Source organism: Rhinolophus sinicus, linkage group LG07 (genome assembly GCF_036562045.2).
Source record: "Rhinolophus sinicus isolate RSC01 linkage group LG07, ASM3656204v1, whole genome shotgun sequence".
In the NCBI taxonomy this organism is placed as follows: Eukaryota; Metazoa; Chordata; class Mammalia; order Chiroptera; family Rhinolophidae; genus Rhinolophus; species Rhinolophus sinicus.
In genome coordinates this window covers 6,467,329-6,483,670 of record NC_133757.1, presented here as the reverse complement: position 1 = coordinate 6,483,670, position 16,342 = coordinate 6,467,329, and the positions used below count along the sequence as shown (strand labels likewise).

The following is a 16,342-nucleotide window of genomic DNA, read 5'->3' as shown; positions in this document are numbered from 1 at the left end:
TCTTTAACACGTGCAGGAATAATTTTTACTTTTCCTTTCTTTCTCTCTCTCTTTCTTTCCTCCCCATCCTCCCTCCCTTGCAAATCCTCTGAAAATATATTATATTGGACTTTCAACATTACACATAGATTTTCTTTTACCATGGGCTGTTTCTTTTGATACATACGATGAACAAAAGTAAACCAAGTTATGACAATGTAATAAGCACAGCTTTCACTTAGAAGTGTCCTTTCCCAATTTCCTCAATGGTCCTAACACAGTCCTACTCCCCACAGGTGACCATTGTTACCAGGTTCTTATACATCCTTCCAGAAATTTTCTGTGCATACTCAAGCATATATCTGCATAGTGTATATTTTAAAAAATAGATATATCAGATTGTATCAGATGGGACCATAATATATCTATTATCATGGCACTTCTCAAATCATTTAATTTTGAACATTCGTAAAAGTCGACACTATAGTACCCGGAAGCCTAATATAACATTACTTTTTCCACTGTCACCCAGTAGTTTTTTTCTTTAACTGAACTTCCCAGTTGCGAGTTTCCTCAGCCTTTTTCTCCGTTTCTGCTTATTGAGAGGGTTAAGTCTTGATCCCATTTCTGGTTTTCAAAAATCCCCACTTTGTTTCCATCTTGTGCCTTTTCAATGCACACCTCCAAGTGCCCCACTGCTGTGCCCAGCACCCTTCACAGGACACAACCCCAGCTGCTGAAGGGACTCGAGGCTGATGTACACTGGCCCCATGGCTCCAGAGGGTCACGATTCTCCCTCCTCTAAGCTCCATATTTTCTGTTTCCCCAACTTCTCCAATTTGGCTCCTCTTTCTGTTGACGGCAGTTCAGCCCATCTTATTGCTGTATATACCCACGTGTCTGGGGACGTGCCATCTGCATGGCCAAGTGCACCCAGCACTTCCACCTGTCCCCAGCCCTGGGCCACACACACTCCTGCAGAAACCGCAGTGCCCCTGTTGCATGGGGCAGCTACAAATGCTTCTTCTCCAGACCCCTCACCTCTAGTGCCAGGCACAGGAGGACACAAAGGTTAACAATGCAAACATCGCTTCTTAGGGACCAGATCTCCTCATCCTCCGGTACGGGCACAGTGCCTTCCACATGGCCCTTTTGAACTCATCCACAGCCAATGTCCACAGAGGACACCTCTGACAGGTCCTGAGAGGTCTGCGATCTACCCACAGATTGCCTAGAATCCAAACACAGGCTGGAACACGAGTGCTCTGGACATCTGAGCCTGGACAGCCAAGCGCTCCAAAACGACCTGCTTCGAGCTGCTCATTAGAGATGCTCACTGATGCTCAGTAGATTCTCCCTGAGAGCTGTGCTCACTGAGTGCAGTAGCCAGGATGACGCGACAGGCGCCTATTACTTCTGGTGGCCACATCAGCTGTGCCATTTTCCCTCTTCAAAAACAGGACATCCCTCAATACAAACATGGCACCTGTCAGTGCAGGGTCAGGCCTGGTTAGTATAACCTAAAAGGCTGATGGATGAGTGCCAAAATTAGATGTGCATGGACCTCAACGTGCAGCTCGCTCTATGTGCCAAGGGAGGCTGTGTGGCAGTGGGTCTGAGGGGTGCCCTTCCCGGCTCACACGTTTCCTACCCGTCCTATCAACACGGCACAGCCCCAGAAACGATGTCCGTGAAAAGCACCAGATGCCTTTGAAACTGTCATCACAGGCTATTTAATAGGAAGTCCAAGTTCAGAGTTCTTACCAAGGACTTCCAGAACTATCCAAACTCTTTGGTGTAACTGGAATTCTATCACATAAATTACCACCTAAAAACCCCCAAAATTTCGCTTTCCATAGTGACAGTTTATGTGGTGGTAATAACATTTTTTGTACACATTTGGCTCATAAATAAAACAACAGCCCCTAAAGCTGCCTCTGTTGTAAATACCAAGTAACTTCATGACGAATCTGCTGATTCCATAGAATTCTTCAGAGACCAGGAAGTGATTTGGGGGAACAAACTGGGACGCGTCCAGTGTTCCAACCAGGAAGCCCAGCTCTGCCCGGCTGAGACTACTGATTCTCATCTGCTTGGGGTACGGTGACATGAACTCAGGACCCCACCCTTCTGTGAGTCATGTCTACAGCCTCTGAGAGCCAGACCAGAATGAGGGAAAATGTCCCGGCCCCGCAGGGCCCCCCAGGGCTCCCAGACCTGCCGACAGGACGGGCAGTGGGTGCCAGGATTCCCGAGAGCCGTGTGCGCGCGCATCTCCGAGGACAAGTGGTTCACGCCCCACTTTGTCAGCAACGTCTGAGCGGGAACTTGAGTCACCATAACGATGGCCACCCCTCCATTTTGGATACTGTAGATTTCTCCAACAGACATGTCCACACCCTAATCCCATCCTGTGAATGGGATCTTATTTGGAAATAGGGTCTTTGCAGATGTAATTATGTTGCAGGTCTTCAGATGAGATCATCCTGGATTTAGGGTGGTCCTAAATGCAATGACTGGTGTCCTCCCCACAGGCACATGGGGAGAAGGCCAATGTGAAGACAGAGGCAGATACTGGAGAAGGAACGCCAAGGGACTGCCAGAAGCCACCGGAAGCCACCGGAAGCCACCCGAAGCCGGAAGAGATGCATGGAACAGATTCTCCCTCACAGCCCCCAGAAGGAACTGACCTTGTTGACACCTTGATTCGGGACTTCCAGCCTCCAGAACTGTGAAGGGAGACATTTCTGTTGTTTTAAGTCACCCAGCTTATGGTAATGTGTTATGACAGCCCTAGGGAACTCACACAGAGTCTAAATCCCAGTTCCCAGGAACACTGCGGGGTCTTGTCAGCACGTCTCTCCTACCCCGAGGCCCTGGAAGAGTCGCCTGAGTGGGTAGGAGGGCCAAGCCCCCATGGCCAGCTTTCCCACGGAGAAACAAGTAGGAAGGCAAACGCAAAACGCGGGCTCTTGGTTTCAAGGAGCACTGTTCAAATCCACCCCAAGAATGAGGTTAATGCCTCCTAAGAATATCTGCAGTAAACAATGCCAGGATTTCCCCACATCTACCCTCTGGGGAAAGAGTCAGGTAAATGACCTTGGGTGAGTGAAAGCCACTTGATGGGTTAAAACTACTCAGAAAATATTGAGGACAGCAATGTATCAAGAATAAGTATCCAAAATAGATCTCCAAAAGCTGGAGCAGTCACACTCGTGTAACAAGTTGAAATGTAAAGAGATAAACCTAAGTGTCCACATTTTAGTCTTTAAAATCAACCAAACAATGATGAAGTAGGGGAAAGAGGCCAACAAGGAAAATATGTAAGGAACTTGGTTGACATAAGCTCATAATAAATCATCACAGAACTTCAGAGACACTGATGCAGACTCAGGATGCATTAATAGAGGTAAGGCATTGAGAATGTGGGAGGGTGTTGCTCTGCTCCTCCGTGGTGGACCCCAAAGGACAAAGGACGCTTGCCTGTGGTGCTGGGAGCCAAACATTGAGGGGGAAGGAGCTGTTGCAGCTGAAGAAGCAAGACTCGGCAGGAAGGATGCCAGCTTCAAAAGCTAAAAGGGGGTCCAGAGCTGGGAGATCTGTCCCATACTCCAGGGAATAGAAGGTTCAGGAAGAAAGACTGGTTTGATTCAAGGGAAAATGTCTCCAGATGGGACAGTCCAGCACGAAATGAGTGATCTGAGCAGCAGGAGACCCCAAGGTTGGAGGGGTGAAGGCCCCGAGGCAGAGTGAGAGCCAACGGACCCTAACACCCAGCCAGCCCCAAGTTTTGGGTCTGCTAAGCCCCCCCCTGCAGAACCACCTCATTTTCTTACTCTTAAACCATCCCAAACAGATGGGTGTTACATTTGGCCAGGACGGTTTCCAACAGCAATTCCAAATATAAGTCCAAATACATTCCGGGCCGTCTGTGCTGTGGTTATTTCAGAGGCTGTTGGGTGGCCGCGGGACGCTGGGCCTGCACTCAGGTTGTGCTTTCCAGTTCCTTCCCTGTGCATCGCAGGGTCCCGGGACCCCAGCAATGCTGGAGGGGGCGTAGGATTGGATGTGTACGTTAGGGGGGCTCCCTAACTTGGTGCCATGTCTCTCCCCACAGAGACAAGGAGTGGCTGTCATCTTGAAGATCCCACCAGGTAAAATCTGGACAGTTACCCCAAGGCCACCGCTGAATTCATTCAATGACCCTGACGGGAGCAGCTCTGAGTCCAGGTGAGCAGAGGTGGGCCTACACATCACCACAAAGACAGGGGCACCGTAACTCCGTGGGGCCCTCCTCCAGCCCAGGCTCACGTGCGTGCTATGTGGGCTCAGTTCCCAGAATCCTCCCTGTGTCCACCCCTGATGTGGCCACTCGTGGTTACTGAGGGCTGTCCCTCTCTGGGCCACATGAGCGTGTTCTCCTTCCATATTCACAACCACCCCACGAGATACACGCCGACTGTCATTACCCTGGCTTACGAGGACAGCACTGCTATTTAGAGGGATTAAGAACATTCCCAAGGTCACACGGCCCAGGAGGCTATGGGGCTGGGCCCCAAAATCTCCCCAGTCTGCCTGACCCTAAGGCCCACTGGCCCAACAGGACGTGGCCCCTGGCCTCATAGTTTAGGAATGGAGCCAAATCAACAGCTGAACTAATTTTTTTTGGTTTTTGTTTGTTTTGAATGTTTAGGTATGTAGTGATTTGGAAGGAAAAGTCAACTGTTACAGAACTACTTAATAAGTTACAGAAGACTGAAAAGCAATTACAACGTGTAATAGATCCGCAAACAACTATTCAGAACAAACACAAGAAACTTTACTGCCACGATCAGGAAAAGCAAATGAGTTTATGGGACATCACACTGGGCATCTAAAAAATGAGAGCAATAGGCAGGTAGGTGTTCAGGCATCCATCACAATTTCAGGACTCACTGCCTGATCTCTTATCACTTCGATAAGCTCACGTTCATTGGTAATTGCAGTCACTCATTCGATTTTAATAGTTTTTGTTCTTAAATGATGAAGTGCCTGTTAACTGGCCTTCCGTCTCTGTGGAGACTCTGCAAGTTCTAGCTCGAACGTCACTGCGGTGGTGACACCTCTCCCTGTGCTGGTTTCTCCTCCTTCTGTAATATTTTTGTTCATACCATTTTAAAATCAAGGCATAATGCACATGTCATAAGATTCACCCTTTGAACGTGAACAACTCTGCAGTGCTTACTACCTTCACACGGTTGTACATGCTCCTACATCAGCTCGCTCCAGTCACTCCCAAAAGTGGCTGTGGGTTTGAACCTGTCAGGACCCAGAGGAGCCCATGTGGAGAGTCACTAACATCGCCAAGTGGGAAGGCACAAGAAGTACAAGTGGCAGTGTCAGGTTCACGCCAGACAAGGGCAGGCTCTCGGAGGCCGTGAGCTGTGCCATCTCTTCCGGTTACGGCTCCTCACACCGGACATCTCCGAATCTTGCTCTGAGGAAAGATCCGCGTAGAGGCTGAAGTGGCGGGGTGGATGGGAGCAGCTCCTGGGCGGGCTCGCCCCAGGCCATGCTGGCCCAATATCCCTGTGCTTCTTCAGCACTGCCAGGAGGCTTCTCAATGACACACATGTGAACAGTGACATTTCTTCAACCAGACGCCCGCAAGAGGTGGGCACACTCATGTCTTCCCATTCACCCCCCTCTCCCAAAGACATCGCACAGTTCTGTCTAAACCTTCGACCCACCTGGAGGGTCGTAATACCTGTGATTACAAAAAACGAATGCCAGAGCAACCCCTCATTATTCTGCATTTACAGGCATCCAGATTCAAATTACTGATCAATAACTTCCCAAGCTCTGATATGGTGCGATCAATAATGATTATATACATATATTTCCTACAAGGAATAAAGGCCATTTGAAGCTGGAAAGGAGGCCCTTTTGTCCCACTGATTCACAAAGCATGACTATCTCATCACAAGGGACAGTGAAGCAGGACTGACCAAGCCAGGTCATTTTGGAGGAAATGTCCAGAGTTACCTGAGGCCGTTATCAGTGGGGGACAGTGATGTTTGTTTTCTGCCAGAAAAGGACACCCAGGTTTGGGCTGAAAATACGCACATGGATACAAAGCTTCCTGTTCACTGGGGCCATTTGGGGGTGGTCTTTTCTCCTGTTGAGCTTGAGTGAGGTTCGGGGTCCACCTTTCCTCCTTCCAGAGCACCCAATCCCAGGTCCTCGGTAAATGTTCGTGGATGGAAGGCAGAACCTCTGAGAGGCAATACCAAGCATCCCTTTTACCCAGGAGCCCGGTCTGGTTCCCAAAGCACGTTCATACAATCCAGTGATCCTGACAGCAGGTGTCTACCGGTGACAAAAGTCAGGCGCACAGAGGATCGGCCGCTACCCCTGGTTGAGGCGGCACAGCCAGGGCGAGGTCCCAGGGTGTGGGACCTCACTACAGCGTGAATGCCCCTGTCCGCCAGGGCTGGCACGCATGTGACATGTGCTGACACCTCCCTCCCCACCCCCACCTCTTGGAAGGAGAGGTCTACGAATTCCACCTGGTGGCCCAGAGTTGACACGAGTGCCCTCCTGATCCCGGCCCGTTGGCACATGTCACCTCGAATGTCTGCACACTGAGAAAGAAGGGGTTCTTCTCCCCAGGTTCCTCACCACACAGAACCGCCCTTTGCAAACAGTCCTGTGGGAATACTCAGAACTGCCAATGACTTTGTAAACACTTCCCAAAAAAACAAACAGTGTTAAACACAGGAATTCTCAGCACGATGGTCCTCCCGCCAATAACAAAATGTGGTCCCTCACCAGGTGGTTATGCTCAACAGCCTTCAGAGAACGCCTCAGAGGCCGAGCTGTCCTGGCCGGGCCACAGCCAGCACTCCGCCTGCCGCCAGGTCTGACGCCAACACCCGTGCCTTTGGGCGGCTCACAGTTCAGCCCCATGAAAGGGAGCTCGTGCCACTTTCAGGGCCCACATAAAGGTGTGTCAGTAACACCCAGACAGGCAGCTTCTGAAAAGCAAAATGCCTGAATTCACCAGAAAATTAATAGGCAGCTTAGAGACACTTCACTACAGTCTTCCTCAAGACTACCTACCGCTTATAATTCTTACGCCTCCAAAGTCTCAGAGAGAAAAGTGGACAGTGAGAGCTGGAGGGAAGACGGGAAATGGATCTGTGGCTGTTGTCAAAACCTTTATACTCCAACAGCCTTTCTCCCCACTTCATCTCCTGCCCACAGGGGAGTTCTCCTAACTTTCCTTTGAGAGCATTTATATTAATAATTAATCCATCCATGGTGGGCAACAGCCTGCTTTTTAAACCTCGTGCAAATCTGTTCTAGAGAAAACATCACGTGACGCTGGAGTGCCAGCTCTCCGCTTCTGCCTGCGAGCTCCCAGCGACCTACAGAGGCTGGGCTGCTTGGAGAAGGTTTTCAGCACTGGCTGACTAGCAAGAGAGATTCTTGAGTCAGAGGTCCACAGGAATTCAAAAGCATCAATCCAGCTCAGCAACTTGTAAGGCCTGCTGGTTATTTCCTTGGGGTCGGCTTCTTGCTCTCGCTCATGGGGAGGTAAGTGAGTGAGCTGAACGCAGGCTTAGGCACCCACAAAGACTGGGGTCCTTACTGCTTACAGAGCTTTGCAAAGGTGGGGAGTCATACCCCACTATTCATGGCTCACAGTCCAGTCCCTCCCAGAAACTGCTCCCCTGAAAAAACCAGCCACACCCAAGGTTAAGTTTCCCAGGGCAGACCACCGCCAGTGGCTGGTGGGTAGGAAATGTCTCACTGGGGACAACTCCGAAGGGTCATCCCAGCTTCAGAGCCTCTGGTGGGGTCAGCCGCACCGGGGCCCAACCCTCCCTCTACCTGTCCTGTCCCATTGCCCCACACACGGCTGTCCCACATGCTCTCCTTATGATCCTTCTGCACACAAATCGCTGTCTCGGAGTCTGCTTCCTGGGACCGGACCTATGATAGGGTGAAAAGCTTGGCTCTTCCATCAGACATGGGATCAAATCCTAGCCTGGCCACTTACTAACCAGGTGACCATGGATAGCTGCCTTAACCCCACCTAAGAGCACATCACCCCAGCCCTCTCACCTGCTTGCAAAGCTTAAAGGAGGCAATGGCTGGAAAGGGTTTGACACAGCGCCAGGCTGGAGAAGGTGCTCAGTTAATGCTAGGTGACTTCACCGAGAGCTGTCCCCAGCCCCTGGACTAGACAGGCTGCAGGAGGGCAGACAGGAAGGATTTTGCTCTCCAATGCATACACCACATCTAGCACGTGAAGGGTGCTCAATCAGCGTTCAGTGATGAGTCAATGAGCGCTCAGTTTGTTTGTTATTATTATTTGCAACTACGGAGACCTAATAATAACAGCTAATAATTGTGTAATACTTTCCATTTGTCTTGCACTGATTAAATGTTACATATAGTAAATCATTTAATTCTCACAACCCTAGAGGTAGAACTATTTCCCCCTTGTTTCCTCAATGAGGAAATGAGGCACAGAGAGGTTGAATAACTTGCCTGAGGTCACACAGCCAGTGAGTGGCAGAGCTGGGGTTCAAATGCAGACCATCTGTTCCCCCGAGACTGTGTCTCTATTGCCACAATGCAGGTTCGCTGGCTGCTCACCATGCCCACACCCTACCACTCACTCTGCAGATGGAGTGAAAGCCATGAACCCAGGATTCCTGTCCCAAGGTTTAGCGTGGCTTATTTGTTCTCTGTGCAAATGACCGACTGCATACCATGTTTCCCCGAAAATAAGACCTAGCCGGTTTTATATTAATTTTTGCTCCAAAAGACGCATTAGAGTTGATTGTCTGGCTAGATCTTATTTTGGGGGAAACACGGTATAAACGAATGCTTTTCATTAAGGGCTTCACTACTTCCATTCCTAGTTGACTGTCATAAATTATTTAACCAGCACAGTGGTTGCTAAAAATCAATTAGTTTATCTAAGCAGATGAAGGAAACAACGCCCCAGGTTCTAAGGCTCAAAATCAAGTTTTCACCCTTTGAGCTGAGTTCTCCTTCCCTTTTGACTCATCATGAAACGTGAAAAGCAAACGCTCCTGTTGAGCCCTTTTCTGTGTATTGCATTAAGACTACACGTAGAATTAAAACCAAAACACCGAGACGGTAAACTCCTTAACAGATGGTACACGACAACTTTCCACATGTCTCTTGAATGAACTACGTCAGAAGGGTCAGCACCTTCCAGCCATTTTCCCTATTTCGTGGGGGCTGTAACTGCCTCTGAATTAAGCAGCAAATTCTATCAACCGTCTCACGAATAAAAAGGCAGAAGGTTAACGTGAGATGCGCTGAAAAGAATAGTCTTTTCCACTTGAGATTCTAATTAAATGAAAAATTCTGCTTGTAATTGGTGGCTTCTTTTTAACTGAGATGATTTAGCCTAGGAATGCATCACTTGAGTTTTAAATTATCATTATTTCTTACATAGAGAAACTTTTAGCAAGAATTCTTGGCTGGCCCAGGCCTTAAGATCTGCCCCCTCCACTTTCCACCATTCCTCTTTTCTCCTCCAGAAAAATAAATGGACGTACCATTTACATCTTTCTCTGGAAGCTTAAAAGTGACTGATTTGATTTTGCTTACAATTCCAACATTTTCAAACCCTCTAGCTTTGACCAATTCTAGAAATAAAGGCTAAATGTAAATCTAAAACTAGAAATAGAAGCCCTCCCCTCTCCCCCCCCCCCCCAATCTTATCTCCAAGCCAATTTGTAGAAGGAAATGAACAGTTTGGCCCAATCCCACTGGCAGCAAGCAACCTAGGGAATCTCCCACTTGCAGAAGTGCGAGGTCACGGGGCCCAATTAGACTATGGAAACTTGGACTCTGAGTGTTTGTTTCTTCAAGAGTGACCTAAACACCCAATATTTATCATGCTTTCTGGCTGGGATGGGAAACGAGCCAGCCACTTCAGATAGGCCATGAGTCACAGGTTTCTAAAGAGAAGAAATTCCTATTGTTGCACATTTTTATAAATGTTTAAAAAGCAATGGGACAGCTGCTGCCATCAATAACCCCCACAAAATATGTGTGCAAGAACACGCACTCTGCTGCAGGCACGGAGGCCCAGCCCAGCCGTTCCTCTTCTCAGCTACAAGGCCCCAGTTCCTGGAGGACCAGGGATGGAAACGGAGAGAACAGGTATGGCAGGTAACATCCAGGTTCCCCACTTCTTGGTATTCAGGCCCTGGCATCTCCTCGCCTTACGTGTGGCCTGGACCTTGTGACTTGCTTCTAACCAACAGAACATGGCAAAGGTGATGGTCTGTCACTCTCATGATCAGATTATAAAAGATGGCGACTTCTGACTTGGTAGCAAACTCTCTCCTTTGCTGGCTTTGATGAAGCACCTGGCCGTGTTGGCGAAGCTCATTGGCAAGGTACTGAGGGCAAGAAGGCCCTCCTGCCAACAGCCCTGAGGAACTGCATGCTGCCAATAACCACACGAGCATGGAAGCAGATCATTCCCCAGTCCAGCCTTTGGATGAGACCCCACCCTGGTGACACCTGGACAGCAGCCATGGGAGAGGCGTTGAAGTGGAGGGAGGCCCAGTCAAGCTGGGCCAGGTGCTGACCCTCAGAAACTGAGGCAGTAAGAGGACTGTATTCAGGGCTGCACTCCTGGGTGATTTGTTGACACAGCTCTCCATGACTAGCCCAGCAGACACCCCACAGCTGGGCAGCTCCCCGTTGCAGGCTGCCGCCATGCATCCTGCCCTTCTCCGATAATGTGCCAGCTCCTGGACGCCTTCATCCCTCACCCATGTGTGTACGCTCAGCACCGAGCCCGGTGCCCAGTGGTCAGGGTCAACCAACATTTTAATTGATTAACTACTTCTGTTAAGTCGAGGATCAACAAGACAAGAACCCTTCACTTTTGGTTCCGAGTATAAATAGAATACTTGTTCTTACAAAAAGGAGAAGAAAACGTGACGACTACTTGGGCTCGTCATCTTGTGGCCCGTGAACCTTCTTAAGGAAGGCAGACGTTCAGCTGGGGTCTCAGTGGTGAGTTGGGCACATCCTGCTTCTGTCTAAACCTGGACAATACGACTACCCTCCCTGTGAAAGGTTCACCTTTACAGAACACGTGTCCTGAGAGGTAGCATTGGAACTACAGGAAGTAAGGGACACACTCAGGGAAGCTGGCTCTGCTCTCCAAAAAAACAACAAGCAGTCTTTCCCCTTTGTACTCTCCGTTCTCCCTGCTCAGGACGCTTCTTCCCCTTGGCCACTTTCCTTCTTTGTTTACTTGGCAAACTCTTATTCATCCTTCAAAACCCAGCCTGGCCTCCGCTCCTCCAGGACAGTGTTTCAGGACTGCCCTACTGGCAGCTTCTTCCCTCTTCTGTGCCACATCTCATCTTCCCTCTGCTCTGTGGTCTGAATCCACAGCCCATAATAACCGCCCCCATGTCTTTCTCCCTGACCAGCCGTGAGCTCGTGCTTGCTCAGGGCCTAGAACAGGGCTAGCACACACTGAACCAAGCCCAGACAGACTGGTTCCCTCCTCTCTGCACCCAGGGAGCGAAAAAGGCCGCAGTTTTCACTCTTAACCCTCTAAAGTGGAGCGCAATGTGACTTTCCTCAGAATGAGGAACTAGAGAAATGTGATAGGAAGACGTTTGGGGAGCAGAGAGTACACTCCTGAGAGAATGTTCCAACCTTGTGCACTGCAGCTGGGGGCAATCTGGGGGAGGAAGGCAGAGCAGCTGTGAAAACACCTCAGTGGGCGTTAAGGGGTCATTCAGTCACCAGGCCTCTCCTTTCAAGGCTGCTGGTTATGTAATCATGTCCACTCAAGAGCCCCACTGGCTCGTGTCAACTGCTCTCGATCAAGGGGGACCAGCCCCTCCATGAGCAGAAGGGCCCAAGTCCTGCCTCCCGAGTGTGGGAACTGGCAGGTAGGACATGGCAGCTGCTCCGAGGTCAGGGCCACTAGAGAGCCATGGCAGATGGACTCCTGAGGCTGGAGGACACAGAGGCAGAGAGAAACCATCTGTGGCCTGTACATAGGCCACATGGCGTGGCACCAGAAGGGCTGCGGGGCAGAGATGGAGGGGGACTATCCAGCTCTCCTCGGACCAGATCACACTGAGAGCAGCAGGGGCCATTCTGAGAATTCCACAGAGGGACAAATCCAGCAGGGAGTGCCCAGGGCAGGACTTTAGGCATATCCTCCTGGGGGCAACAATGGAAAACGAAAGCAGCAAGGTGTAAGACTGTATTCACACACACACCACACTCATCTCCCTGGACAAGCGTTCTGGAAGAAAAGAGACCAAAAGTCTAAAGAACAGTTATCTGGGTAGGAGCTTATGAGTGCTTTTTAAGAGCATTTCCCAGTGTATTTTCTAAAATTTCCACAAGAAACATGTCTAATTGTTATCACTGGCAAGGACGTGGGGCCAGGAATGTGTGCCACACCAGGAAGGACGCAGGGTGGTATCAGTGTCCTGGGGCTGCTGACACAAATTACCGCACACTGGTAGCTAATACTGAGAAGAATTTATTCTTTCCCAGTTCTGAAAGCTAGAAGTCTGAAATCCAGGTGTTGGTGGGGTTGGTTCCCTCGGGGGGGCTTAGAGGGAGAATCTGTTCCAGGCCTCTGTCCCAGTTTCTGAGGGTTTGCTGGCAATCTTTGGCATTCCTCGGCATTTGACAGCCTCACCCCAACTTCTGCCTCCGTCATCACATGGTATGTCTGTGTCTCTGTGTCCACATTTCCTCTTCTCATAAGGACACCAGCCACTGGATTAGGAACCACCCTAATTTAATGTGACCTCATCTTGAGTCCCTATTTGTAAAGACCCTATTATGCAAAGACCCTATTTCCAAACAAGGTCACATTCACACATCTGGGGGCAGGGGGCTAGAAATTCAACGTATCTGGGGCGGAGGGGCATAATTCAACCCATAATAAGAGGTAATTAGCCCAAAGAAAAATAAGACGCAAAGGGCCATGACCACTGTCTTCAATATCTGGCAGGTGCTCCCATTTCAGAAGGATTAGATGTGGTCTCTGGCGCTCCACTGGGGAGAAAGAGGCCCATAGTGTGATTCCCTCCCAAAGACAGACTCGGTCTCAAAATGGGAAGAATGCCCTCACAGAGCTGTCCTGAGCTGGACTGGCCATCCTGGCTGGGGAACTCCCATCCCACAGTCCTGGACCAGACTGGGGCCCTCTTCTCTCGGATGTGGTGGTATTCATGGGAGAATGTCGGACTAAATCATTTTAAGGTCCTGCCAACCCAGAGATTCTGCCATCCACAAGGCAGAATTAGCAGTTATTTAAGCATCGCCCAGCGCTGGCCTGGCCAGCCCGACACTGTCTGTTCAATATCATGCTAGCTTTGCCTCATCCATTCCGAGCAACCCCTGCTCTTTACAACAAAGCAGCTCCGTCCATCATTTTTCTTCCTTTTTGGTCTCTCAAGGAAAGCTGGCGCCTGCACCCTTAGAACCAACAGGATAAAGGCATCAATCAAACTGGGAGTCAAAGAATTCTAGGAGTTAAACCCCAAAGATTCCAGGGGTCTTTTTCATGTCCTGACAGTGCCCAAGGAGCAGCTCCATGTCCCTAAGTTAAATGGGCCAGAGGCTGAAGGCGCACAGACCAGGGTCAGACTGGCCAAGAAAACAATTCACAATTTGTTTAGACACAGTGAAAATGGTCCCAAAAATAACATTTACATAAGAAATAGCAGTAACATTGCAAGTTAAGCTTGTTTATTTAAAAAAAAAAAAAAGGCACAATCTTGTTTGTGATGAGAAGGAAGACTGTTCTTTAAAACTGCCTTTTCTTCCCCGCCCCCAAGAAAAAACTCTGAACTACTCACCTCTCCACAGGATCCCTGAGCATGACAATCAGTTTTGCGTCTGGCTGAAAGGCATGGATGAAGTCCTGGGTCAGAAAGGGCGGCTCGCCATCCGTGCTGTTGTCGTAAAAGAAAGTCCAGGCATTGTTATCCCACATGGTGGAGGCGCTGGCCTCCCCTGCAAACAGAAGACACTGCAAATAAGCGGTGCTGAGTGATGGGCTCTCACAGAGCCGCCTGCAAGGGGCCACGCCTGGCTCTGATGTCCTTCCCTTAAACAGTCCCAAGCGCCCAAAGCTGGTCCACCACGGTGGCAGACAGGCCTCCAGAAACAGGAGGATGAGGCCACCCTCTGCCTCAGTGACACCCCGCCACCCCCACCCCAAGGACCACAATCTGGAAATCAAGGTGACCCATGCAACCCTGAGTTTCTCTCTTCCCCCCCAGCTCCTCTCTCTAGGACGTACAAAAAAAACCCAAAAAACAAAAAAACCTCTACTAGCACCTAGCTTCCCAATGTCATGATATTTAACTTTGCTTACAGCACACAGCTCAGTGGCATTTTAAGGGCCCACTGAGAAGATACTAGATGGTTTCCTTCAAAAAGCATCAGCATGAAGGAGTAGTTTGCGGAAGCTGATCCTCCTTCGGAGACTGGATGCCATCAGTCTTGCCTTGAAATCACACGAGTGAGTTCCAGGGCACTAACGAGAGGAAGGCCTTGCGGGAGGGCTCACAGGACGTGTCTCAGGCTATGTCTTGCGTGCCCACCCCCCATCGCCCACCCCTGCTTCATTCATTCAGTCCTGCCTGGGGGAACAGGAAGTTGATGCCGGCCCATTTTATCATGGTCTTCATGAATGAAGGATGAAACTGTTAATCATATATTCTAGAACAGAGGCAAGGCCAAGACACAGACCTTTCCACATGTCTCTCTACAAAAACTAAACCAATTCCCTAATTTTTTTTTTTTAGGACAAGCTTCAGAGTTTCGAATGAAAGGCAAATCAATTCAACTACATATTCAATTTCCCAACATTGCACATGGGACTCTGATAAATCTCCAAGTTTATTTAAGGAAAATCTGAGCCAAAAGACTAAGTCTCTTTGAACAGTGATGAGCGCATCACAATACGTAGCACAGAGGATGAGCAGGGCCGGCCCCATCGGTCCTGGTGGCTATGCAGGAGCTACATGGAAGCCATACCGATAATGATTCTGTTCATCTTGCTGTGCTCCTTTGCAGAGCTGGCCTGCAGCCCGTGATGGATCTGGTGTGCGGCCAGGTCAAAGAGGTCCAGGTAGTCTTCCACAGGGTAGCGGTCCCGTAGCCCATCTCTTAGGCGGACGATTCCTACGAGGAGGAGGAGTTACTGAGGACAACGCTGCCACCGCTGGGCTGCCGGCCTCCCGGACAGTGACAGGGAGGGGTGCAAAGGCCTAAGAGCCATCTGCAGCAGCCGAGGCTCAGCCTGATAAGCTGCAGGAGGGGCAGCAGGTAGAGGGGCATCTGTGAACTGGCTGCCCTCTTGTAACCCACGTGTGCTTCAAAGGGTGGAACGCACCACCATTAGGGTACACAGTGGCAGCTTGAAGGATGGCACAGCTGTTCGAGAACTATAAATGTGTCTACTTGGAGAGCGCGCGAGTTTGGGGCTGGTAACCATGACAGCAGGTGAGAGTCTGACGAGGCCAAGCAGCAGTGACATCCAGGACACACACACTGCATCAAACAGAGAAGGGCCGCTTTTCCTGAGGCTCTAGATCCTGGCCTATTCAATCAGGCAGCGTATCTGTCCAATCGAGATCCCTGGTATTGATGGTCCCTGGATGGATACGTGGGTTGAACTCAATACTTATTCCAATATCAGCCACATGCAAACGAAATTCGTGCCTTGCCTTAAAGTGGGTACATGTCACTTGCTAGCATATTAACTGCACACTGCCCCAAACCACACCTACCAAGGTTAATTTAATGGGAAGTGGAAAGAGACCATCCACAGGCAAGTTAGCAAGAAGTTCAAGGTGACACTGGATACCAGATTGAAGAGGCACGCCCCCGTGCTTCCCTCTTCCTGCCAGGGGGAACCTGGTTTTCTTTAGAGAGATGGTGAACTGTGTAGGGACCACACCCTATAAGTGAGTACAAACGTGAAACCCTGGGTCCCACAGCTACCACTGTAAAACCCCAAAAGACCCATCTATACTTTTGTCCACTCTGGGAAGAGCACCCGAAAGATTAAGTAAAACATTTGTCGAGAAACACATTAAGTGTTGGTCTAAAACTTGGGTTCTACTACGGAAAACTTTTAAAATTCCTTTCTAAGCAACCTGGGTCCTTTACACTGAAAAATGCACTCCAGCCCGCCCAGACTTTGGCATTTGTCATCCTTTAGCTGCAGTGACCAAACATCTCCTGGCAGAGGAAAAAGGTTAAGGGGAGGAAACAACATGACCCAAGGGCCGCAGGGTGGCCCAGCTGGGTGGGGCAG

At 49.8% G+C, this 16,342-nt stretch overlaps 1 protein-coding gene across 13 annotated transcripts in view; it reads right to left on the bottom strand.

Annotated features, from left to right (window-relative positions):
• Positions 1-16,342, bottom strand: part of CHST15 (carbohydrate sulfotransferase 15) — a 78,666-nt gene that overhangs the window by 9,217 nt on the left and 53,107 nt on the right. For all 13 annotated transcript variants that reach the window (XM_074338842.1, XM_074338839.1, XM_019742202.2 and 10 more), the window contains 2 exons: positions 15,058-15,204; positions 13,872-14,028 (listed from right to left, as the gene is read on the bottom strand). In XM_074338842.1, the coding sequence (XP_074194943.1) occupies positions 13,872-14,028; positions 15,058-15,204 (304 nt within the window). The remainder of the gene's footprint in view (positions 1-13,871; positions 14,029-15,057; positions 15,205-16,342) is intronic.